General features: G+C 47.8%; 2 protein-coding genes across 5 annotated transcripts in view; one reads left to right on the top strand and one right to left on the bottom strand.

Annotated features, from left to right (window-relative positions):
* The window catches only part of USP39 (ubiquitin specific peptidase 39), a 29,681-nt gene extending 9,929 nt beyond the window's left edge, over positions 1–19,752 (bottom strand). Inside the window, exons 1-9 of one of the 4 annotated variants that reach the window (XM_081101136.1) lie at positions 19,584–19,752; positions 13,272–13,341; positions 12,726–12,820; positions 11,202–11,338; positions 9,912–10,064; positions 8,502–8,727; positions 7,158–7,235; positions 5,396–5,463; positions 4,256–4,444 (exon numbers count right to left, since the gene is read on the bottom strand). In XM_081101136.1, coding sequence (XP_080957262.1) covers positions 4,256–4,444; positions 5,396–5,463; positions 7,158–7,235; positions 8,502–8,727; positions 9,912–10,064; positions 11,202–11,338; positions 12,726–12,820; positions 13,272–13,341; positions 19,584–19,710 — 1,143 coding nt within the window. In that variant the 5' untranslated portion in view covers positions 19,711–19,752. Of the gene's footprint in view, positions 1–4,255; positions 4,445–5,395; positions 5,464–7,157; positions 7,236–8,501; positions 8,728–8,858; positions 9,069–9,911; positions 10,065–11,201; positions 11,339–12,725; positions 12,821–13,271; positions 13,342–16,281; positions 16,579–19,583 lie in introns of those variants that run through there. The other 3 variants (XM_081101135.1, XM_081101137.1, XM_081101138.1) reach the window with 3 other exon arrangements.
* Positions 19,273–23,683, top strand: LOC308526112 (UPF0561 protein C2orf68 homolog). Its single transcript, XM_081101139.1, has 4 exons — positions 19,273–19,404; positions 19,481–19,599; positions 20,438–20,589; positions 20,953–23,683. Exons 1-4 carry the CDS (start codon positions 19,298–19,300, stop codon positions 21,073–21,075), a joined length of 501 nt encoding a protein of 166 aa, XP_080957265.1. The 5' UTR covers positions 19,273–19,297; the 3' UTR covers positions 21,076–23,683.
* The last annotated feature ends 272 nt before the right edge of the window (positions 23,684–23,955 follow it).

Raw genomic sequence — 23,955 nt, forward strand, 5'->3', positions numbered from 1 at the left:
ACCGAAGTTGAGAGTGGAATAGACGAATTTAGGGAGAATTTCAACAAAGAGTTATAAAGTATAATAAAGAACCAGCCAAAACCGGTTTGGCTCAGTGGATAGAGCGTCGGCCTGCGGACTGAAGGGTCCCAGGTTCGATTCCGGTCAAGGGCATGTACCTCGGTTGCGGGCACATCCCCAGTAGGAGATGTGCAGAAGGCACTGATCGATGTTTCTCTCTCTTCGATGTTTCTAGCTCTCTATCTCTCTCCCTTCCTCTCTGTAAAAAATCAATAAAATATATTAAAAAAAAAAAAAAAAAAAAAGAACCAACCAGCCCTAGCCAGTGTTGCTCAGTGGATAAAGCCTGCGAACCAAAGGGTTCCAGGTTCAATTCCGGTCAAGGGCACGTAGTTTGGTTGCAGGCTCCTCCCTGGCCCAGGCCCCGGTCAGGGTTCATGTAGGAGGCAACCAATCAATGTATTTCTCTCACATCGGTGTTTCTCTCGCATCGATGTTTCTGTCTTTCCCTCTCACTTCCGCTCTCCCTAAAAATCAATGGAAAAATATCCTCAGGTGAGGATTAACAACAACAAAAAAGAACCAAGCAGACCTAAAGAATACAAGTGCAATGAAAATAAAAAGCGTATCAGAAGGAATCAACAGCAAATTAGCTAATATGAAGAGCAGCAACCTGGAAGTCAGACTAATGGAAATCAACCAAACAGAACATCAAAAAATAAAAAAAGAATTTTTAAAAATGAGGCTAATTTAAGACCTCTGGGCTGACATCAAGTACTCAAACATTAGCATTATAGGGATCCCAGAAAGAGAAGAATGAAAGAAATGAAACTTTAGAAATAATGGCTGAAAACTTTCCTAACCTGGAAATGGAAACAGACATCCAGGTCCAGGAAGCACAGAAAGCTCCAAATAAGATGAATCCAAAGAGACTCGCACCAAGACATTGTATTTAAAATGGCAAAAGTTGCCAAAACCGGTTTGGCTCAGTGGATAGAGCGTTGGCCTGCGGACTGAGGGGTCCCGGGTTCGATTCCGGTCAAGGGCATGTACCTGGGTTGCGGGCACTTCCCCAGTGGGGGATGTGCAGGAGGCAGCTGATCGATGTTTCTCTCTCATCGATGTTTCTAACTCTCTATCTCTCTCCCTTCTCTCTGTAAAGAATCAATAAAATATATTAAAAAAATAAATAAAAATAAAATAAATAAATAAAATGGCAAAAGTTAAAGATGAAAAGACAATCTTGAAGAAAGCAAGGGAAAAACAAAGAATTACATGCAAGGAAACCCCATAAGGCCATCAGCTAATTTCTCAGCAGCAACTTGATAGGAAAGAAATAAGTGGCAGACTTCCTTGAAGTCCTAAAAGGAAAGGAACCTACAACCTAGATAATTTACCCAACAACGTTATCATTTAAAATTAAGGAGAGAGAGTTTCCCAGACAAGCAAAAACTAAAAGAATTTATCACCATTAAACCAGTTTTACAAGAAAAGCTAAAGAAAGACCATAACAAGAAATAACATGAGAAAGGAAAAAAACTCACAGGTAAAGCCAAACATTTAATAAATACAGTGAAAGCTACTACAAAGGTCAAAAGAAAAAAATACCAAATTCAAACTATAAGAAGTAGTTAGAAGATATAATACAAAAAGATCGCTGAAACCGGTTTGGCTCAGTGGATAGAGCATTGGCCTGCGGACTGAAGGGTCCCAGGTTCGATTCCGGTCAAGGGCATGTACCTGGGTTCCGGGCACATCCCCAGTGGGAGATGTGCAGGAGGCAGCTGATCGATGTTTCTCTCTCGTCGATGTTTCTAACTCTCTATCTCTCTCCCTTCCTCTCTGTGAAAAATCAATAAAATATATTTAAAAAAAAAAAAAAAAAAAAAAAGATCTAAAACATGACATTAATAACAAAGCATGGGTGTGTGTGTATAAAAATGTAGTACCTAAAGAATATATTCAAACTTAAATGCCTATCAGCTTAAAATAGACTGCTAAGATATAAAATTATATACACAAACCTCATGGTAACCACAAATCTAAAACGTACAAAAGATATACAAAGAATAAAGAGAAAGGAACCCAAACAAAACACTAAAGAAAACCAGCAAGCCATAAGAGAAGAGATTAATAGGAGAGATTCATAGAAGAGGGGAACTATAAGAACAACCAAAACAATAAACAAAATGACAGTAAGTATATAATTATCAATAATTACTTTAAATGTAAATGAGCTAAATGTTCCAATGAAAAGATAGGTGGTGGCCAAATAGATTAAAAAACACGACCATCGCCCTGACCTGTTTGGCCCAGTGGATAGAATGTCAACCTGTGGACTGAAGGGTCCCGGGTTCGATCCTGGTCAAGGGCATGTGCCTTGGTTGCGGGCACGTCCCCAGTAGGGGGCGTGCAGAGGGCAGCTGATCGGTATTTCTTTCTCATTGATGTTTCTAGCTCTCTATCCCTCTCCCTTCCTCTGTGTCAAAAAATAAATAAAATATATTTTGCCGAAACCGATTTGGCTCAGTGGATAGAGCGTCGGCCTGCGGACTGAAAGGTCCCGGGTTCGATTCCGGTCAAGGGCATGTACCTGGGTTGTGGGCACATCCCCAGTGGGAGATGTGCAGGAGGCAGCTGATCGATGTTTCTCTCTCATCGATGTTTCTAACTCTCTATCTCTCTCCCTTCCTCTCTGTAAAAAATCAATAAAATGTATTTAAATATATATATATATTTTTTTTAAAAACAAACAAACAAAAAAAAAACATGACCATCTATATGCTGCTTACAAGAAAGTCACTTCAAACAGAAAGAAACATAGAGACTGAAAGTAAAGGGGTAGAAAAAGATATTCCATGCAAATAGAAATGAAAAGAAAGCTGGGATAGCAATACTCATATCAGACAAAATGAACTTTAAAACAAAAAATGTAAAAAAGACAAAAAAAGGACATTACATAAGTATAAAGGGGTCAATCCAAGAAGAGGATATAACAATTGTAAATATCTACACACCCAACATAGCAGCATATATATATGTATATATATAGCGTGTGTGTGTGTGTGTGTATATATATATATATATGTAATTTATATATAAAGCAATTATTAATGAACATAAAGGGAGAAATCCACAGTAATGCAATAATAGGGGATTTTAATAGCCAACTCACATCAATGAATAGATCATCCAGATAGAAAATTAATATGGGAATAATGGCCTTAAATGTAAGTAACATTAGACCCGTTCAACTTAATATACGTTTATAGAATATTTCACCCAAAGACTTTTTTTCCAAGTGCACATGGAACATTTTCCAGGACAGATCACATTAGGCCACAAAACAAGCTTAATAAATTCAAGAAGACTGAAATCATACCAAGCAACAACTCAGCAGATAAAAAGAAACTTTTAACTTGATACAGTAAAAATTGTTTATTTATATTTTAGTTGTTTTTTCCCACTTTAATACTGTTATATTTTTTAATAGATGGAAATTTTTCCTACCTTTATGAGATTCTACTGTCCTACATACCCCTCCTTCCTCCATACTAACCAGAGGCAGAAGGTTTAAGGGACATTTGAGAAATACAAGAGAGGGTACTAAACTCAAGAGTTAGGGGGTGATTAGCTAGAAGCAGCACGGGGTCTGGGGTCTGGGAGGCTCACCTAGGACAACACACTTTATAATAATTACATTACATATGTGTGGTAATTTCCAAGTATAAAAAGAAAATTAAAAAGTCAAGAGAGCCGAAACCGGTTTGGCTCAGTGGATAGAGCGTCAGCCTGCAGACTGAAAGGTCCCAGGTTCGATTCCGGTCAAGGGCATGTGCCTTGGTTGCAGGCCCATCCCCAGTAGGAGATGTGCAGGAGGCAGCTGATCAATGTTTCTCTCTCTCATCAATGTTTCTAACTCTCTATCTCTCCCTTCCTCTCTGTAAAAAATCAATAAAATATATTAAAAAAATAAAAATAATAAATAAATAAATAAATAAAAAGTCAAGAGAGCCCAGTCGGTGTGGCTCAGTGGTTGAGCATCATCCTATGGACCAAGAGGTCCCCAGTTTGATTCCTGGCTAGGGCACGTGCCCCAGTTTCGGGCTCGGTCCCCAGTGGGGGGTGTGCAGGAAGCAACTAATCAATGTTTCTCCCTTCTCTCCCTCTCTCCATCTAAAAATCAAAAAACATTTTTTTAGAAAGTCAAGAGAGAGGAAGGGGTATTAGCAGGGCTGGTGTGCAAATGGAATACCTTCTCAGTGATGCCATTGAACTTGGCCAGGATGTTGAAGAGCGGCACCTGGGGGATGATAAGCTGCTCCTTCTCGTCCTTGTAGAGGGGTGCGGTGGGAAGGTCCAGAGTGAGGTACATAAAGGTGGACTCCACCATCGTCTCCTGGTACTCATCATTATGAAGCAGCTGTTCTTTTTCTTCTGCTGGCTGAAAATGAATGGGGGGAAGGGGGAGAGGGAAGGAGTGTGAGCAGCTTGAGACCACTACAGATAGAAGAAACAAGGTTTTGTTACATTTACATTGTGCTTCTTTAACAGTGGGGTCTTGACTTAAGAGTGTCCCTACTAACGAGTTTTTTGAGATACCAGCTGTCTCTCGGCCGATTTTTTGCATTGAGTTGATAGAGTAATTTGAGTTAACAAGCTCCTTAACAAGCTCGGTCTCGGAATGAATTAAACTCGTAAGTCAAGGCCCCACTGTATATTGAAACTAGAGGCCCAGTGCACGACATTCATGCACTGGGGGCACTGAGTGGGGGGTGGTGCCCTCAGCCCCGCCTGTGCCCTTTCACAGTCCAGGAGCCCTTGGGGAGCGGGCCTAAGCTGTCAGTTGGACATCCTTAGTACTACCCTGGTGGTGGACCGCTGCATTCGCCAGCCATAAGCCCGGGGGGCACAAGGGGGCAGCTCCTGCATTGAGCGTCTGCCCCCTGGTGGTCAGTGCGCATCATAGCAACTGGTCGTTCTGCTGTCCGGTCAATTTGCACATTACCCTTTTACTATATAGGATGAAGTCATCAGACTGGGCAGTTTCACCACCTGAATGGATGAATGCAAGAACGGACGGGCTTCCATCTTCAGAGAGTTCACTTTAATACTAGGCTATTTTTAAAGCTTTTAAATGATCTAAAAAGCTTACCTGAACTTCTGAAAAAAACACGCCAGCACCACCCAATGGCCAGACCACTTAAACCAACAGGCCCTATCCAGCCACTAACTCCCAAACCTCAGCTCGCTCATGGGCAGACCACCACTTGGCAGGTGTACTGTAGAACCTCCTCCTGGGGCAAGAGGCCACACTGTTCTCTGAGCATCTCTGTCAACCCTATATCCCCTCAGGCAACACAATCAGTCTGAGACTCAGGTTCAACCCACTCACCAGATCAGGATGAGGAAGTTTTTTAGTGAAGATCCTCATGGACCCCTGGAACACATCAGTCACAATAGCTGCACAAACAGAAATCAAAACGCAAACTCTGTCAGGTTGGCAAACATTTCCAAAATATAGTCCTAACTTCTGAATTTCTGATTTAGAACACCTTCCAAGCATAAGATCCAAAGCTGTCACTAAACATAGACGTATCTTTGCAATGTAAGCCAACAATGGTATTATTTGTGTAAATAATTTTATATCTGTCTTCTCCACAAAAATGCCTTTGACCCTCTAGCACCGGGCCTGGCCCATAAGAGAAAAATTAAGTGCATTTGAAATGAATGAGTAATTTACAGAGCGTGGAGATTTACGAGTCACAAAAAATTTCACAAGCAAAACAAGATACAGCTGACCCTTGTTTTACAATAAATGGGCAAATGTTTTTCATTAAATACGTACAACACTACAAATGTGTTTTCTCTTCCTTTTGATTTTCTAAATAACACTTTCTTTTCTCTAGCTTACTTTATTGTAAGAAAACAGAATATAATACTTATAACATACAAAACATGTTCTGACTTTTTATGTCATTGGTAATGTTTCCAGTCAACAGCAGGCAATTACTAATTAAGTGTTTTGGGAGTCAATGTTATATACAGATTTTCTACTGCACTGGGGGTTGGTACCCCTAACCCCCATGTTGCTCAAGGGTCAACTGCACATCCAAGGAACTTCCCATGACCACATGCTGCCTGCAAAGGGAGGCAGTGATTACCATGCATCAGACATCAAAGGAAAATGACAAACTAAAGAATGGAGCAGACTGTTTTGCTCTGTGGTTAGAGTGTCAGCCTGTGGACTGAAGGGTCTCAGGTATGAGTCCAGTCAAGGGCATGTACCTCAGTTGCAGGTTCGTCCCCGGCCCCAAATTGGGGCATGTGCAGGAGGCAACCAACTGATGTGTATCTCTCTTTGTTTCTCCCCCTCCCTTCCACTCTCTCTAAAAAGTCGATGGAGAACAAGTGAGGATTAATAAAAAAATTGAAAACAGAACCCCAAAAAAAGCACAACATGGTTCTACAATCCTCAAGGACACAAGTCAGACAACTCAGATGGTGTGCACAGGCTAAGGACACTTGGTGGCAGCGCAGGGCCATCTAGTAGAAGGAACACCAGGCCACAACCCCACAACAAGAAACACCAGCACCACCAGAGCACAGGAAGAAGACAGGAAGAAACTGCATGAGGACTCCAAAATTACTCAGCACTCTGAGCTAATTAGCTCAGCACTCTCTGAGCTAACTGGCATTCATAAAAAGTGTCTAACATTGCAAAGCCAACATGGATGCGAAGGAGCACAGGTCTGAGAGTCTGTATGGAGGCCGGCCTCCTTTCTCCAAGTACAGGCTCAGGGCAAGGAATAGCTTCCAGTGTGCATTACCAGTCAACTTACAAGCCAGGCAGTCCACCCACGGAGTCCTCCTCACGTTAACTTTAGTAGCCTACAACACTGCCCAGCCCCTCAGGGCTGGGATTTCTAGAGCATAATTACATCCATTTCCACATATTAAAAATTCTAGTGGCTATAACCATATTCTAATAAAGAAAAATATAGAGAGGAGCCTATTCAAGAACAAAATTCATGTGTTCACAGATACCCGCCAGCACAGAAAGATTAAAGGGTTCATTAGAAACGGATGGGAAGTTGCAAAGTTCTTAAAAGGAAGCAAACAAAACAGAGCTCCCTTTCACAAGTGACATGACTTACTTTTCTTTTTCTTCTTTGTGCCCCCCAGAGCTGAGTGCAGAGCATTCAGAAACCAGGACAAAAAGTCTACTCCATCCCCTGGAAAAGAGGGAGGGACACATTGAAGCTGGGAGGCAGTGTGATAACCTAACCCACCCACTGGTTGGCCTGACCCCATTCCTGGTTTCCTCCTTCCTCTTGGGCTACGCCATCCCATGCCCTGGGCACCCTCCTCTGTCTGGCCATTAAATGCTCAAGGGCAAATTCTTAGTCTTCTGATCTTGACTCTCCCGTGGCTCTCTGATCCAACCAGGACCTGCAATTATCACCTCTACTCCAAACCTGTATCTCATTAAAAGCTATTATTGAACGTCGCCTCTCAGTCACTCCTCAGCCAGAATAATCTTTTTAACGTGTATCTGATGTCATATCGTTGCTTAAAAGCCTTCACTGACTCCCTGTTATTGTCAGGATATAATCCAAGCTTCTTATAGAGACATATAAACTGAACAATCACAATCTAGTCCCTCCCTCTCAACCTCCACTCAGCTCTCATCATTCTCCCTTGAAATACAAGAGTCCAGCTAATTGCAGTCTTCTGTCTGGGCCAGGCATCTCCATGCATCTGTTCGCAGTGTCCTCTCTTCCTGGAATGTCCCTGACCTGTCTCCTCCTCTACCTAAAACTCAGCTGTCTCTTCCTCACTCTGATGCCCAACCCACCTCCCACATGTTCCAATGGGATCCTTGTCCCACGCTCCCTCCCACAGAGCATACTTTACTTCCTCTATCGGAGCACTTAACACCCTATAATCACCTTTTTACATAACTATCTTCCCCCTATAATGGGAGTTCCTGGAAGAGAAAAATTATTTCTTATCCCTGCAGCTCTAAAACCTACTAGCACCATGAATGAAAGGTGTATAAGCTGACATGGATGCTAGAGGACACTACATGAGACCAGGTACGAGGAGCTACAAAGTGTCCACTTTACTCACGTGGCAATACTAACTGGAGGATGAAAACAGTAAAATAGCTCATCAGAACATTCTATTCCGCAACATGACAAAATGAGCAGCAAAGGTGGCAGGTGCTTAATAAGGGTTGGTGTCTTTTCCCAGCTTCCTGGCTTCACCTGAGCCATACATGTTAATTTATCAAGTTAGACGGGTTTTCTAGCCACCTGAGATCTCTTGGGCATCTATCTGATCAGAGCAGGCTGATGAAAAAGGAGTGCAGAACCTAACCACGCTATCCACTGGGCACTCACTCTAGCTACTATAAGGTTCAATGCAAAGTGGAAGTTTGTTCATCAAACAAGATTTGTTGTCCTAAAATCAAAAAATAGAAATGCGTTGCTCCTTACCTTGCTTGGTGATCTGGAACGTCTTCTTGCTGCAAAGGACAACAGCCTGAAGCATCTCGTGGGGAGAGACGTGTGCCTTGAAATTTCGAGGGTTCCAGAGCTTTCTCATCAGCTCTCCAAAACGCTGGACCAGCAAGAACATGATATCCCCTGGAGGACGCTTGATGTTCTTATAATTGTCTTCTTCCAGGAAGTAGTTCCGAAGAGGAGGAACATTAGACAGAGCCTGGAAGTCAAACATCCTGATTAATCCAAAGCCCCTTTGCAAGGCCCCTGGGAGCCAAGCTCTTCCAACTCAAGTTCTTCTAATAGAGCTGTGCCTGCGACAGCCTTAAAGAGTCAGAAGTAAATGCTCACATTGAGAGTTCATGTTACAGCAACAGCTTTCATACTGAGTTTCACGTAAAGCCCAATTCTGCAGACACTCTGTTGACATGAATATGATACATGAGTTTTTTTAAAAAGGTATTCAAGCCCTGGCCAGTGTGGCTCTGTGGCTAGAGCATTGGCCCATGCACTGAAGGGTCACAGGTTTGATCAGGTTTGATTCCTGGTCAAGGGCACGTATATGGGTTGGGAGTTTGATCCCTGGTCAGGGCATGTACAGGAAGCAGCCGATCTCTCTCCCCCACTCCCCACCTTCCCAACTTTCTCTTAAAAAAACGAAAAAAGCCGTAACCGGTTTGGCTCAGTGGATAGAGCGTCAGCCTGTGGACTGAAAGGTCCCAGGTTCGATTCTGGTCAAGGGCATGTACCTTGGTTGCGGGCACATCCTCAGTAGGGGGTGTGCAGGAGGCAGCTGATCGATGTTTCTCTGTCATCGATATTTCTAACTCTCTATCCTTCTCCCTACCTCTGTAAAAAAATCAATAAAATATATTTTTTTAAAAAAACGAAAAAAGTATCACAGCCAGGCGCAGTGTAGCTCCATTGGTTGGGCATTATCCCATGCAACAAAAGGTTGCAGTTTAATTCCCTGACAGAGCGTATCCCCAGGTTATGGGTTCAATCCCAGACAGAAGGGATGCAGGAGGCAAGGAGGCAGCCAATCGATGTTTCGCTCTCATATAGATGTTTGTCTGTCTCTCTCTCCCCGCCTTCCTCTCTTTCTAAAAATTAATAAAAATGTATTTTAAAAAATGCATCACCTAGCATGTGTGTTTCCTACTGGGCATTGCCCCTGACCTGTATTGCCAGGCCACACACAAATTCTCTCTCTGATTCCCTGGCCGCTGCAGAGGCCAGAAAAGGCCTCATCATCTGAGAGCAAATATTCAAATAGAGTCCTCAGTAAGACTTGGGGTCTGGGGACCAGGTGACTGCATTTTGTCAGAGGCAGTCATTTCTTGGCTGACCTCCACAGTGTTCCCTCGCCACGCCTCTCCCTCACTATACCCTTCTTGATCCTACCTGAAGGACAGCGTTGGCATAGTCGTTAGCCTTTATATTATTCAGGCCCACAATACCTGGCAGGTAAGTGGTACCATCATAAGCCCGGGACAATTTGGCTTGCTTGTCCAAGTTTGCAATCTGCTGCTTTGTGAAAGTGGGCTTCAACACATACTGCAAAGCAAAAGAAACTTGTAAGTTGTTTTAGAGCTGCCTACAGAGTTCACAAGATATAATTCGAACAGCAATCGCTGCCAAAAACAAGAAGCCCTTTGGTCATGAACGTCTCATCACACACCCAAAGAGCTCCCAACAATAGGCATAAAGACCACGGTAACATGGGGTAGGCCTCTCCCCATTGCTAATCTAGAAGGGGCTCTCTATGTTTAACCCAAAACTACTGAATCTCAGGTTTTTCCTCCAACACAGGTCCAGCCAACCCCATGACCAATCACTACCAGAAGCTGCAGGACCCTCGAGTCTCTGCAGGCAGCAGCGCCAGCACATGGGCCCTGAGCAGAGCAGGAGCACCTCCACCCCAGCCTGTGAGACCGAGACCTCTGACCCCTGGGGCTGCAGGGGCAGGAGCAGACCCTCCCCAGTCCCAGAGCTGCACGTGCCATGTCCCAGGATGGACAGCGGTCACCACTAACTCCCTCTGAAACCTTGACTTTACTTGTTTCTCCCTCTGGAAATACTGTCCATACCACTGTAACTTCAAATATGGGCATAAAGGTAGCATCAGCAGCATTTCAAACACTCAGAACACCCAGCTTTCCTTAAAAAAATAATCATCAACAGTCCAACATTAAACAAAGCCCAAGAGGACTTCCCACACTTTCTGCTTAGCTACAGTGACTCTTGGCACAGGCCACAAACACGAGCCCAGAGATGGGGCAGGGTGGCCACCCTGGCCACATCACGTCAAAGTAGCTAGGACGGGAATGCAGCTTGGTATGCACTGTCCTATGCCAGGCCCAATTCACAGCCTTACTCAAAGTGTGAAAAGATAACATTTCATAAAAACGCTTTCACCCCAATTAGTAAGTAGCCATATTTTTTCAGTCCCAACCCTCAACAGTGAAAGCAGAATGATGGCGAGGTTGCAGCCCATAGGCCATAATTACGGATCCTGACCTCCTTACTTGGTTTCCCTGGTTCCCCCCAAAGGGAAAGAAACCTCTGGGGGGAAAGAAACCTCTTCAAGGCCAAGGGGCTGAGACTCTTCCGGGGGGGGGCGGGGCAGATCCCAGGATCCCCGGGATGGCTCTCAGGAGAACTGGTTCCAAACCAGCCCTCTGGGACACACACCGTGATATCCTCCAGGGAGGAATCGATGATCTCATAGTTGTCTGGAAGGCAGTAAAACTTGAGGGTATGGAGGTTGAGGAAGACATGGTGGCTGAACTGGACACTGTGGATGTAGGCATGAGACTTCAAACCCCGGCCTGTAAGGAAAGACAAAAGGCTGTAGAGAAAAGGGCATAGCACAGATCAAGTTTGATTTTCCTTTCATTGTTTTGTACTGGAACATGTTAATATTAGCAAAGCAAAGTACTATGCCATCTATGAAACGAAACTCCCACATGAACTTCTCTCATCACAAAAGTTAGCAAGAAAAGCACAACAGTTACTTTATTTCCTAGACGGCATAAGACATTGGTTGGGGAAATTAATTTCATATGTATGAATATGAAATATGCATGTGTGGCCCTAGCCGGTTTGGCTCAGTGGATAGAGCGTTGGACTGCGGACTGAAGGGTCCCAGTTCAATTCCAGTCAAGGGCACATGCCCAGGTTGAAGGCTCAATCCCCAGTAGGGGGCATGAAGTAGGCAGCCAATCAATGATTCTCATCATTTATGTTTCTGTCTCTCTCCCTTCCTCTCTGAAATCAATATTTTTTTTAAAAAAAAAGAAATATACATGTGTGTGCATGTGTATATACATACATATGAGTTAATTTTGTATTTTTAAAAATTAGGAAATAAATTATTTTTAAGTTGGGAATATGTATGTATATATTGACATATAATATATGCATGTACATACATAGATATGCACATATACATATCCTGTGACAGTCCATCATCACTCAAGGCTGACTGTCCCTTTGCCCATAGTCAGGACAATCCTGCACCTAAAATACCTTTCTTCGTTGTTGGCACTCCTTTCTAGAATATCTCTCCCTTACCTCATTCAAACCTTTAGGTCCTACCAGTTCAAGTCCCACCTCCACCTCCTTCATGAACTCAACACAAATACTCCAGCTAATAATGATCTCTGTATACTTCAACGCCTGTTGTCCTTATTTATATTCAGTGCCACAGTTTAGCAGTAATCTTTACAGTCTTATAGAGTTTGCTAATTGTTTTGTGTGTTAACCTTGACTGTAAGATCCTTATAAGAGCAAAGAATGTTATTTATATTTCTTTTGCATCATCCACTATACTATGTACATAGCATTTGTTTGTTCTGAATGAACTGAAATAACGAATTTCCAGGAAAGAACAGAATGAAAAAGTCCTTAGAGCCAAAGGATTCTCAGAAAAAGACGTAAGTATAGCAAACAACAGAGATTCAAAACTCCAGAGACTCTGAAATCTCCTACACAGGCTTTCACATGACTAGCTCTTTCCCTCTTTCACATGGATTTGGGTTCTAACCAATCAGAGAACCTTCTATTGATTATCTGAGTATTCCAATTTCCTGGGAACAAAGAGAAGGATTATGAAACCTAACCGCAGCTTAGTTTCTTTTAAAAAACATCTCTCTGGAGCAGACCTGCAGCGAGAGCTGCAAACTGAGCAAGTTTATAATACAAACATTTACTTACCCTGAAAGTACTTGCCACACACCAGACAGGCATAGGCATTGATATGCGAGAGGGAGATGGAACACAGTTTCTCAAAGTCGAAGTCCAGCACGCTCCTAAGAGAACCAAAACAAACACAAGCAATGAACAGGGTGGAGGTCTAGGACAGCACCCAAGTGAAGCAGCACTGGCTCCGTGTCCCACAACGTCACCCAGCACCCTGCAGGGGACGGTCCAACAGCCACATGTAAGCCACGGGCACCCAGAGTAGTGCCCAGCACACAGTGGCGCTCAAAAATATTTGTTTGCTCCTGTCACTGACACTGCGGATCCCATTATTTCATCACACAAATTCAAAATGAGCTGCCCACCCTAAAACAAAATGCCCTCTGATACTTTAAATTGAAGAGCAAACATTAGTAAACATGGCAAGCAGCACAATTTTCTGGGCAGAAAGCTTTAAAAGGGATAAAATGTTTGAATGTGTTGGTCAACGTGCATTCCAAAGAACTTCCTGCATAAACTGCATTTTTCTCTTGCTGTTCATGGCATTGCTGTCCTGCTAACCTGTTAATGGTATCCAGATATGGGCAGTGGCGGCTCCTCCGGTCCTCAGAATCCACTCGGCCATTCTTTGCTGAAAGGAAAATCATCATAGGGTGTGAGAATTGGAAACCTGTCAAATGCCAGGAAAACAAACAAACAAATGGGAAAAGCTGATGGGGTGAGTTCCTATACATGTGGCCTGGCAACACACAAAAAAGCCCACTAATGGAATAAGCCACAAACTGAGAGAATATATTTGAAACAGACATAACCAACAAATGATTTGTTTGCAGATTACATAAAGAAATCTGGACCGGCCAGTGTGGCTCAGCGATTGAGTGTTGACCGATGAACCAAGGGGTCAGGGTTCGATTCCCAGCCAGGGCACATGCCCGGTTGCAGGCTCCATCCCCAGTAGGGGGTGTGCAGGAGGCAGCCGATCAATGATTCTTTCTCTCTCTCTCTCTCTCTCTCTCTCTCCTTCTCCCTCTCTCTGAAATAAAAACAAAACATATTTTTTTAAATCTTGTGAAGCAATAAAAAAACAGATGACTGCCCTAACTGGTTTGGCTCAGTGGATAGAGCCTCAGCCTGCGGACTCAAGGGTCCCAGGTTCGATTCCGGTCAAGGGCATGTACCTTGGTTGCGGGCACATCCCCTACTGGGGATGTGCAGGAGGCAGCTGATTGATGTTTCTCTCTCATCGATATTTCTAACTCTCTATCCCTCTCCCTTCCTCTGTAAAAAAAAATCAATAAAATATATTTTAAAAAAACAAAAAAAAACAGATGACCCAATAGAAAATAAGAAATACAGCCCACAAACATATGAAAAGATATACCACCTCATCAATAATCAAGAAAATGCAAATATCCTTGTACATGATACCCCACTTCACACCTACCAGAGGAAAAAATAAAACCAGCCGAAACCAGTTTGGCTCAGTGGATAGAGCGTCAGCCTGCGGACTGAAAGGTCCCAGGTTCGATTCCGGTCAAGAGCATGTACCTGGGTTGCGGGCATATCCCCAGTAGGAGATGTGCAGGAGGCAGCTGATCGATGTTTCTCTGTCATCGATATTTCTAACTCTCTATCTCTCTCCCTTCCTCTCTGTAAAAAATCAATAAAATATATTTTAAAAATATAAATAAATAAATAAAACCAGAAAATTCCAAATGTTGGCGACTATGTGAAGCAATGAGCATGCTCACGTGTTGCTGGGAGTGAGACCTGTTACAACCTATTAGAAAATAGTTCAGCAAGATCAAAGCTGAAAATATGCAGACCCTTTGACCCAGCAATCTCCCTCCTATTTATGTGCCATAGAGAATTTCTGCACACATGTACCAGTACTTTACTAAAAGATATTTATAGCAGCAATATTTGAAAGTGCCCAAACTGGAAACAACCGAAATATCCACCACAAATAAAATGGAGAAATATATTTTGGTACGTCATTAATAGAACACTCTGTAGCCATGAATATCTATCTAGATAGCTAATAAAAAAAAAAAAAGGGCAAATCAGAAGACTACATAGAGTGTGACTCCATTTATATCAAATACAAATAAGACACAGTATTACTTGGGGGTACATATATGAGGTAAAAGTATAACTAGTAAGGCAGAAGGGACCAGAAAATATTCACAAGTGAATACTGAAGCAAAGAAGGCAGACAACTGAGCAGGAGCCTGGGGGACCGCCAACGATGCTGGTTGTGTCCCACTTCTTAAGCTGAACAGTGTTAGGGTCGCCTCGTATTTCTGCACATACTGTGACCAGAGGCACCAACAGCTCCAGACTATCTGGTCAGAGATGTTTGCATAGCGAATAGCCTTGGAGGCAGAGGAGGGGAAGGCAGTCTCACAGCCCCTCATGAAGACGCAGGCTCCCTGGACTCGGAGCTCCTCTGCTGCGGGGCCCACGGGGTTCCCTTCGCGTCGCGCTGTGAGAAGTGACGGGGAAATGACACCAAGGCCACACTCTGCCTACTGTGACCAACGGAATAATACATCGTCTGAGGCCCAACTGTCCCGCGTCTTCCTTCAGCAGCCATGAAACGGCCACAGGCGGACTTGGTAGCTTGCAAACAGTGTAAGATCTCACACTCTTCATAATTTTTTAAATATTCTGTTTACTGACTCCAGAGAGAGGGGGAGCTAGAAACATCAACAATGAGACAGAGCCGTAACCGGTTTGGCTCGGTGGATAGAGCGTCGGCCTGCGGACTGAAGGGTCCCGGGTTCGATTCCGGTCAGGGGCATGTACCTTGGTTGCGGGCACATCCCCAGTAGGAGGTGTGCAGGAGGCAGCTCATCGATGTTTCAAACTCTCTATCCCTCTCCCTTCCTCTCTGTAAAAAATCAGTAAAATAAAAAAAAAATTTTTAATAAAAAAGAGCATACATCAGCCCTGGAGGGTGGCTGGGCTGGTTGGGGTGTCCTCTGGGACACCTAAAGGTTGCGGGCTCGATTCCCATCAGGGCACATAACCTAGGGTGCAGGTTTGACTGATCGATCACTGTTTCTCCCTCACATCACTGTTTCTGTTTCTCTCTGTTTCTTTCTCCCTCTCTCTCTCTCTCTCTCTCTCTCTCTCAAAAACGCGAACCCCACTTTCCCAAACCACAGTGACTCAGAGTCAGGATGAGAATCCAGGTCTCCCGGCCGGGATGACAGGCGCAAGTGCCCAGCTCCAGGCTTTCAACTCTGAATAGTCTGATTCCAGCAATTACAGCAAGACTGGATTCTCAGATGTTTGTAAACACTGACGGCGGCTCCTGTAAAATAAGTAACAACGCCTAGCCCGTGCTGGGCACTCGCTAAGTAAAGCTGCCACTGTTACTGCTGTTGCTCAGAAACCGTATGGCTGTGGTTCCCATTCAGGCGACTATCCCTCCTAAGACAGGCGAGAGCCGTGCCGCGGACACCGGTGAAGGGGGACTCCCCCCACCCCAGCCCCGGGGACGAAGGCTGGAAAGGGAAGAGGAGAACGCGGGAGTGGAGCCCGAGCCCGGCCCGGCCCCGCGCACCTCGCACCTCCCGCTCAGGCTCGGAGTCTTCGTCCGCCTCGCGCTCCCGCTTCACCCGCACGGCGGGCACCACGGGGGCCGGGGCCTCGCGCGCGCTCGCCGACTCGACCTCCCGCTTCACGCGCACCGGGCTGCCGCGGGCGATCGGCGCCTCGGGCTCCCGCTCCCGATCTCGCTCCCGCTTGACGCGACCCGAGCTGGCCCGAGACTCGGACTCCCGCTTCCCGCGGGTGGAACCACGAGACTCCCGCTTGGACCGGCCGGACATCGCCACTACCGGCAAAGTCGCCCTGCGCGGGGGCCGCGGACTCCGGAGCGCGCGGGAGGCAGCCAATCAGGAGCCGCGCTGTGTCCAGGGGTCTACGAGTCGCCGATGGGGACAAATCATACCACAGAAACCAGGAAGCACCGCGCCTCCAGCGGCCTCTCTGCGGCCTCTCTGCGGCTGCGCGCGCAGCTGAGAACGAGCGGCAGGCCTCCTGTCACCTTGCCCGAAATTCCCAGCTTAAAGGGACTGCAACATTTTACTGGCTGTAGAATTTCTGGGTAAAAAAAAAAAAAAAAGCCGTGCCCTAACCGGTTTGGCTAAGCGAAGCAGCCGTGGGCAAACTACGGCCCGTTTGAAATGAATAAAACTAAAAAAAAAAAAAAAAGACCGTACCCTTTTATGTAATGATGTTTACTTTGAATTTATATTAGTTCACACAAACACTCCATCCATGCTTTTGTTCCGGCCCTCCGGTCCAGTTTAAGAACCCACTGTGGCCCTCCAGTCAAAAAGTTTGCACACCCCAGAGTGTCGGCCTGCGGACTGAAGGGTCCCAGGTTCGATTCTGATCAAGGGCACATTCCCAGTAGGAATGTGCAGGAGGCAGCTGATCTATGTTTCTCACTCATCCATGTTTCTCTCTATCCCTGTCCCTTCCTCTCTGTAAAAAATCAATAAAATATATATATATATATTTTAAAAAGCCATCACTGGGTCCCAGATTTCTTCGAGATACATTGGCCCTACCAGTTTGGTTCAGTGGATAGAGCGTCGGCCGCGGACCCAGGGTCCCAGGTTCGAGTCCGATCAGGGACATGTACCTCGGTTGCAGGCTCCTCCCCGGTCTGGGCCCTGGTTGGTCTTGCAGGAGGAAGCCAATGGATGTCTTTCTCACTTCGATGTTTTTCTCTGTCTTTATCTCTCTCTTTCACTCTCCCTAAAAAAAAAAAAAAAAAAAAAAAAAAAAAAAAAATTCAATGGTCCTTGGATGAAGATTAAAAAACAAAAAAAAAGATGCACTGTGCACCAAAACCAAAATTAGGGGGTCAGCTCCGCAGTCTCGGCGCCCCTGCACTGGAGAACCAGATGACATCCCCAAAACATGCCCTACCGGCAGCAGCCCCGAGTCCCTAACTAATTCCCCATGTAGAGGGTTATTCTTGCAGCGCACGGAAGTGCACGCGTGGGACAGAGGGGACGTACCGTGGCACCAATAAAGCTGCGGCTACTTTCTTTGTGCAGATTTACTGAGGGGCTTTGACATACAGTAAACCGCCCGTTTAAAGTGTGCGCTTGTCTCAAGACTGCCGGGTGGGTGGACCCACTCGGACCCTGAAAGCGGGAGGTTGGCGTGTGCGCCGCCCGCCCCCACCAGCACCAACAAGCAGAGACAAGGCTTCGATCTCCATGGACCTTTGTTCTGGCGGCCAGCAATCGGGACCATCTAACATCTCCTTTCAAGCCACGCTTTTTACAAGGAGCAGGAAAGTGTAGGTAAAGGGTTTGGAATTCAGGAGAAAGTAAGTAAGGGGTTTGGAATTCAGGGGAAAAGGTTAATCAGATAAAAGCTGCAGCCTGTGATTTTCCAGGCATCCCTTCATCTGCCGGTTGATGTCCCTTCATCTGTCCATCATCCCTTCATCTGCCGATCATCCCTTCATCTGCCGGGCACCCCTTCATCTGCATGCGGGCGGCAGGCGCCCTCTCCCTGGAGCACCAGGGCTCCGATACCGTCTAGGTCGCTCGCAGGCCTCCCGGGCACAACGAATGGCTGCGGGTCTCCTGAAGGCCGCGCAGGTCACACATTCCAGTCCCTGCAACCATAGCTTTCTACGTGCATTCATGTCCGAGCCCATTAACTATCGGCCTAACACTAAAAAGTTTTAACGTCTTGAGTTTCCTATCAAAACCATCCCCACGACCAAGATAATGCACCTACCCACCAGCCCCAAAAGTGTCCCCTTTGTTTTACAGGTTAGTTGGCGTCTTGTTCCGGAGACAGGGACGCCCAGGGCAGGTCCTTTTGGCCGCTGCCCGTTTCCCTCCGCCGGGTTTATTTTTAAGTTCATCCTCGCGGTGTCAACCGTGCGCCCCATTGGGTTGCTCAGAGACGTACCGCTGTGTGGGTGCAGCACGGTGTGCCCCCTCCCTAATCACGAATCCCTAGGTGTGTGTGTGTTTTAAGAACTTCCAAATGGCACACCCTCAGACCCCCGAATACCCCTGGGTCCTCCCGCGGGGCAGCTAAGACATCCAGCCGGTGGGCGCCAGGCTGGCCGACGGCAGAGCTGGGACTGCGGCCGGGGCGCCGCTGCGAGTCCTGCCGGAGCACTCGCCCCCGCACAGGCTTTCTGGAGGTGGGTGCTCTCCGGTCCCCAAGTACAAATGGGGAAACTGAGGCACGGCGGGGTTCAGTAGTCCGCCGAGGTCACGCAGCAGGTGGCGAGGTGCACAGTTCCACGCCGAACCCGAGCGGCGTCACAGGAGCCGAATTGTCCGACGTAGCGGCCGGCAGCCCCAAACCCTGTCCCTCCACGTGGTGTCACAAAGAAAAGCTCCGCTCGACCCGCCGCCCATCCGCGCTAGGAACTCCGCGCGCGGGGCGCGGGGCGCGGGGCCCGGCGGCCCTTTCGGAGCGGAAGCGCTGCGTGCGAGGCCGGAAGGCGAGCGCGGGGCGGTGCTGAGCTCTCGGGGCGGAAGGCGGCCGGTGCGGCGGCGGCGGCGGCGGCCCCGCGCCCAGGGCTCCCGATGGAAGCGGCGCCGGACCCCGGGCCGCGTCTCTGCTGCAAGCCCGGCGGGCGGCTGGACATGAGCCACGGCTTCGTGCACCACATCCGCCGGAATCAGCTCGCCCGGTACCGTCCCCCCCGCCGCCCTTCCCCCAGCCCCGCCCGGCCCGGCCGCCCCTGACTCCCGCTCGGCTCCCCTCAGGGATGACTACGACAAGAAGGTGAAGCAGGCGGCCAAGGAGAAGGCGAGGAGGCGGCACACGCCCGCGCCCGCGCGGCCCCGCAAGCCCGACCTGCAGGTGTACCTGCCGCGACGCCGAGGTGAGGCCGCCCGCCGCGCCCGCGCGCTCCTCGGCTCCGGGCCCTCTGCCTCGACGCGCCCCCTTCTCTCCGGAAAAACACACACCACCCCTTTCCCAAGGCTCGGCTCATCGCGGCCCCTCCCGGAACCTCCGCCTCGGCGCTCCCCAGACTCCGCGCAGTGCTGCTTCCTGGAGAACAGGGAGGGTGCACGGCCCCCGTTACGCCTCAGCGTTGCGGGGCCTAGCGGGGAGCCAGCGGGAAGCTGTCGCCAGTGTGCCCACCGCACTGTCTGCCCGCCTCCCCACTGCCTCACCGGGGACAGGCTCAGCCCGCCGCGGGCGACCGGGACAGAATGGTGGCCTGAAGCCCAAACCCAGCCAAAGGCGCTTCCCCAGGTTCCCTGAGATCTAGGCGGCATCGCAATAGCCCACACACGGCGCCAGATTTGCTGGGCATTAAGGCGTTGTGAGGTCTTCCGTGCATTGTCACACAGTTATCCTAGGACCCCCACAAGGTAGGAGCTCCTATTTCCGTTTCACAGTCAGAAAAGCAGGCCCAGAGAGGCCCAGAAGCTGAAAGCTCGTAAATGGCAGCCCAGGCCGAGCTCTGTCCGTGCCTCCTATACCTCCCAACCCTACTCAGACACAAACGCATACGGTGTGCAGGACGGTGCTGGCCCCAGGCCAGGAATGCGGGGGTCCATGAAACGGCCGGGCACGCGTGTCACATGCACGCATGCCAATGCACGCATGCATTTCACATACGAGCACGCTTGCAGAAAGACGGGGGCTTTTCTCTGTGGTCGGGGCCCCCGCGGCCTTCCCCTCTCCCCTCTCACTCTGGTTCATCCTTCCAGATGGCTCTGCCCACCCAAGCAACCCAGACTGTGAGGAGTCCCGGGAAAGCAGCAGTAGCGGCGGCTCCGAGCCAGAGCCTTCTGGCCGTCAGCTCTTCTGCCTAGAATATGAGGCGGACGGCGGCGAGGTCACATCTGTTATCGTGTATCAGGTACGCCTGGCGGAGACAGCTGCAGCCTGACGGTGCCCAGGAACTGGTAGAAACCACTGCCAGCCCCCGAGCCACTGTTTCCATCAGGGTCAGAAGGGAGTGTCTGCGCCGCATGGGGGCACAAGCCGCCGGGCAAGGCTTCTGAGCACAGCTCCTGCCACACACACAGTGATCCTCAGCGGGCCACAGGGCGGGCTCATGGCCCTCCGTGGAGAGTCACTGTCACAGGGGATACCTGGGAAATGGCAGGCACTGGCACGTGTGAGTCAAACGGAGTTCTTTGAGAGCACAGTCTAGGGACAGGGCAGGTGGCCTTTCCGGAAGAGGCCAGACCCTGAGCTTCCTGACTCTTCCTCCACGTAGGACGATGACCCAGGAAGGGTGAGCGAGGAGGTGTCGGCACACACGCCTCTGGATCCACCCATGCAAGAGGCCCTCAAGTTGCGCATCAAGGAGGAGATTGCAAAGCGCCAGAGCCAAGACTGACGGGGCCGAAAGCATTCCCTCCAGGCTGGGGTCGCTGCCCAGGGAGCTCCCTAGTTTGGGGGTGCCAGGACCAGTCTGGGCTGATCTTGACACACAAACACACCCCAGAGCTGCTAGAAAAGGGTGCTGCAGGGACATTGCCTGACCACCTTCCTTGTATGTTGGCCCATTGACCGGCCTGATTGGGAATTTTTGAGAATTTTGTTTGGCTAGCTTGGTGTTCTAGAAGCAGAGGCGCCGGGGAGAGCCAAGGTTTATGAGCCTTATGCCAACATGCTGCTTTCTCACCGAGTTCATATGCCCTGGGATAGCTGGCCACTGCTGCTCCACCCAGCTCCGTGAGCCACGTTATTTTAGGGTTCCTTCCCACCGTGCTTCTGCTCGTGTTCATGTTTTCTTAGGTCTTTTTTTTTTTCCAGCTGTTTCTTTGTTCTTTCCTTTCCTTCATCTTTTTGTCTCCCAGTCCATCAGTTCCGCCCCACTCCCCACCTCCCAATGTGACTGCACCTCCGGCTGCTCAGGACTTTGGAGGTTTGGGGTCGTGGCGGGGTGAGGGGGCCGCTACCTTTCTGACACACTCGCCCAGTAATCCCTACACCAACACAGTGAGAGATGTTCATTTTTGAGGCCAACTCCCAAGCATGTCTCCCTCCCCTGCCATGGCTTTTTCAAGTTTCTGTCATGCCCCACTGCTTTACACTATCTAGATAAGGAGACCTAAGAAGGTGATGCCAAAACTAAATTGCAAGGATTTCTTGCAGCAAAACCTGCCTTGGTTAGGACTAAGCTAGAGTTCTAGCTTTCAACCTCATCCCTTAAAGGGGAATTATCAAAACATGCTTAAAACTGCCTCTCCAAATGTGATTTAACAGTATGGAACATAGATACAAAGAGCAATTCAACAGCAATAATTGCCTATTTAGAACCCTAGTTGCAAAAGGGGTGGGGGTCGGGGGGCAGGGGGAGGTCCAAACAATGTCTCAGAGGAAATGAACCTCTCATCTGCTCTTCCCCTGCCCCATCCTTTCTCCTTTCCTGCCTCCCTAAGAGTATATAATCTCCCAACAGATCCTTATAATAAAAATCCCAGGAGTATCAGTGCTTTCACTTAAGTGAACATTTTTCCTAATGCAGGGTTAGGCGAAAGATCTGAGAAACCCACGCTGCAGTTTTCCAGTACATTGGAGCCTTTTTAGTAATTTGAAATTTAGGGTTGATGTGAACCCATGAGCACTGAGACTTCTTGAAACCAAAGTCCACCTGCCCCAGGGGTTTCTCCACATCAGGGTCTCCAGGTCAGTCTGGCTGGTCCATCTCAGCAACGTTCCTCTTAAAGGACACCTGAGGGCACTCTTAAAGTACTTACGAAGATGCAGGTGGCCAGAGCTGACTGTGCCAGGAATGTCCATGAGGTGGATTCGTTAGAAGGGCCTGGCTGTGAAGGGACCAGAGTGCTCCTGACCCACAGAGCTCGCCCAAGGTTAAAGGCCTTAAACGTGCCGGTCCTGGGCTCAGTTCTACTCTTAAAGGGGAAAGTTTGCCCTCTATATATTCAGCTGGAGTCAAAGTGCCTTTTAACATAATGTTAACTACCCTCCAGAGCCTGGGTCAAGGGGGCTGTGCCATCATCCCAGCTTCCCTGCCGCTCAGAGGACCAGTCATTTTAGTTTTCCAACTCGTCAACTGATCCGACTTGGACACAGGATTTCACTGGAACTCTTAGACTGCCCAGTCTGGAAATACTTTGGGGGCCATCTTCTCTCCGCTGGGTGGCCTGCTTCCTGGATTTATTACAAAATTTAGAAACAAGACCAGAAGCGGAGATTTTAGCCTCCCTTCCTGTTTTGTGAGAAGGGAAGTGTGTACCTGTTGTCTTTCTATGTTTGTCATGTAATCTCACACACTCAGGTAAGAAATTAATGAGAGCTCTTTGCGTGTAGAATTTTTCTTGCACTTTGCATATCAAGTGCATATAAAATATTTTCCACTCAAGAAAGATCGAATTCTTAATTTATGCAGTCTGACTATATAAAGCACTAAGCCTGGTGCTTAAATGAGAGGTTGTCCTGCAGAACAGAACTGCTGGGGCTGAGGCTGCATTGCTCTAGGTGTGCCTGAAATGCTTCTCTGGTGATGGCCCTCAGCAGCTTTCTAGCACAGGCTCGTTGCTTATTTTGCCACCCGTCATCTGGAATCTAAGATGGTATTAACCAGTTTATTCACCAGACTTACCTCCAGACCTCTGGCAGCTGTTTTCAAAAATCGGTGCTTTGCCTTCAAGGACAGTGTTGAGAGCATTTCCCACAGGCTCTAGATAAGTCCCGAAGGGGACTGTCCCGTGCTGTTAACGCAGTGGCAACAGTGTTGGACGAGCTGGAGCTTCCCAGCTGGCCGCTTCAGATTCAACACTCACTTGACTAGATACCTCCTTGGCTGTCTGAAAAAAGTCTGGTAGCCTGATAGCATATCTCATGTCCCTCCAAAACTAAGTGTTCCTTCACTTACTGAGAGTTAAGCCTTGGATTTTAAGGTTTTGTGTTTCCTGGGCCAAAGTGGGTAATGTTACAAATAGAAGGAAGCTGGGGTTTGCATGGGGCTTGGGCTGTGCAAAAAAAAAAAAAAAAAAAAAACCCAACAACACTAAAGCTTGAGTTCCAGCCAGTTGGCAAACATGGAAGCCTTTGGTGAACATAACGCAAGAAAAGAATGTAAAGCTTTTTGTATTGAGTGAGAGAGTGGGAGTCTGGAGCCAGGCCAGACATTAGGAGGACCGAGCAGCATGGGCAATAACAAATGCTCTCTATGGAAGAGCCTCTGAAAGAGAGATTCCATCTCCATGGTCTACCCTACGGGGCACGCCCAACTAGATGTTAGCTGGGA

Source organism: Myotis nattereri (assembly GCF_964212035.1).
Source record: "Myotis nattereri genome assembly, chromosome: 10".
NCBI lineage: Eukaryota > Metazoa > Chordata > Mammalia > Chiroptera > Vespertilionidae > Myotis > Myotis nattereri.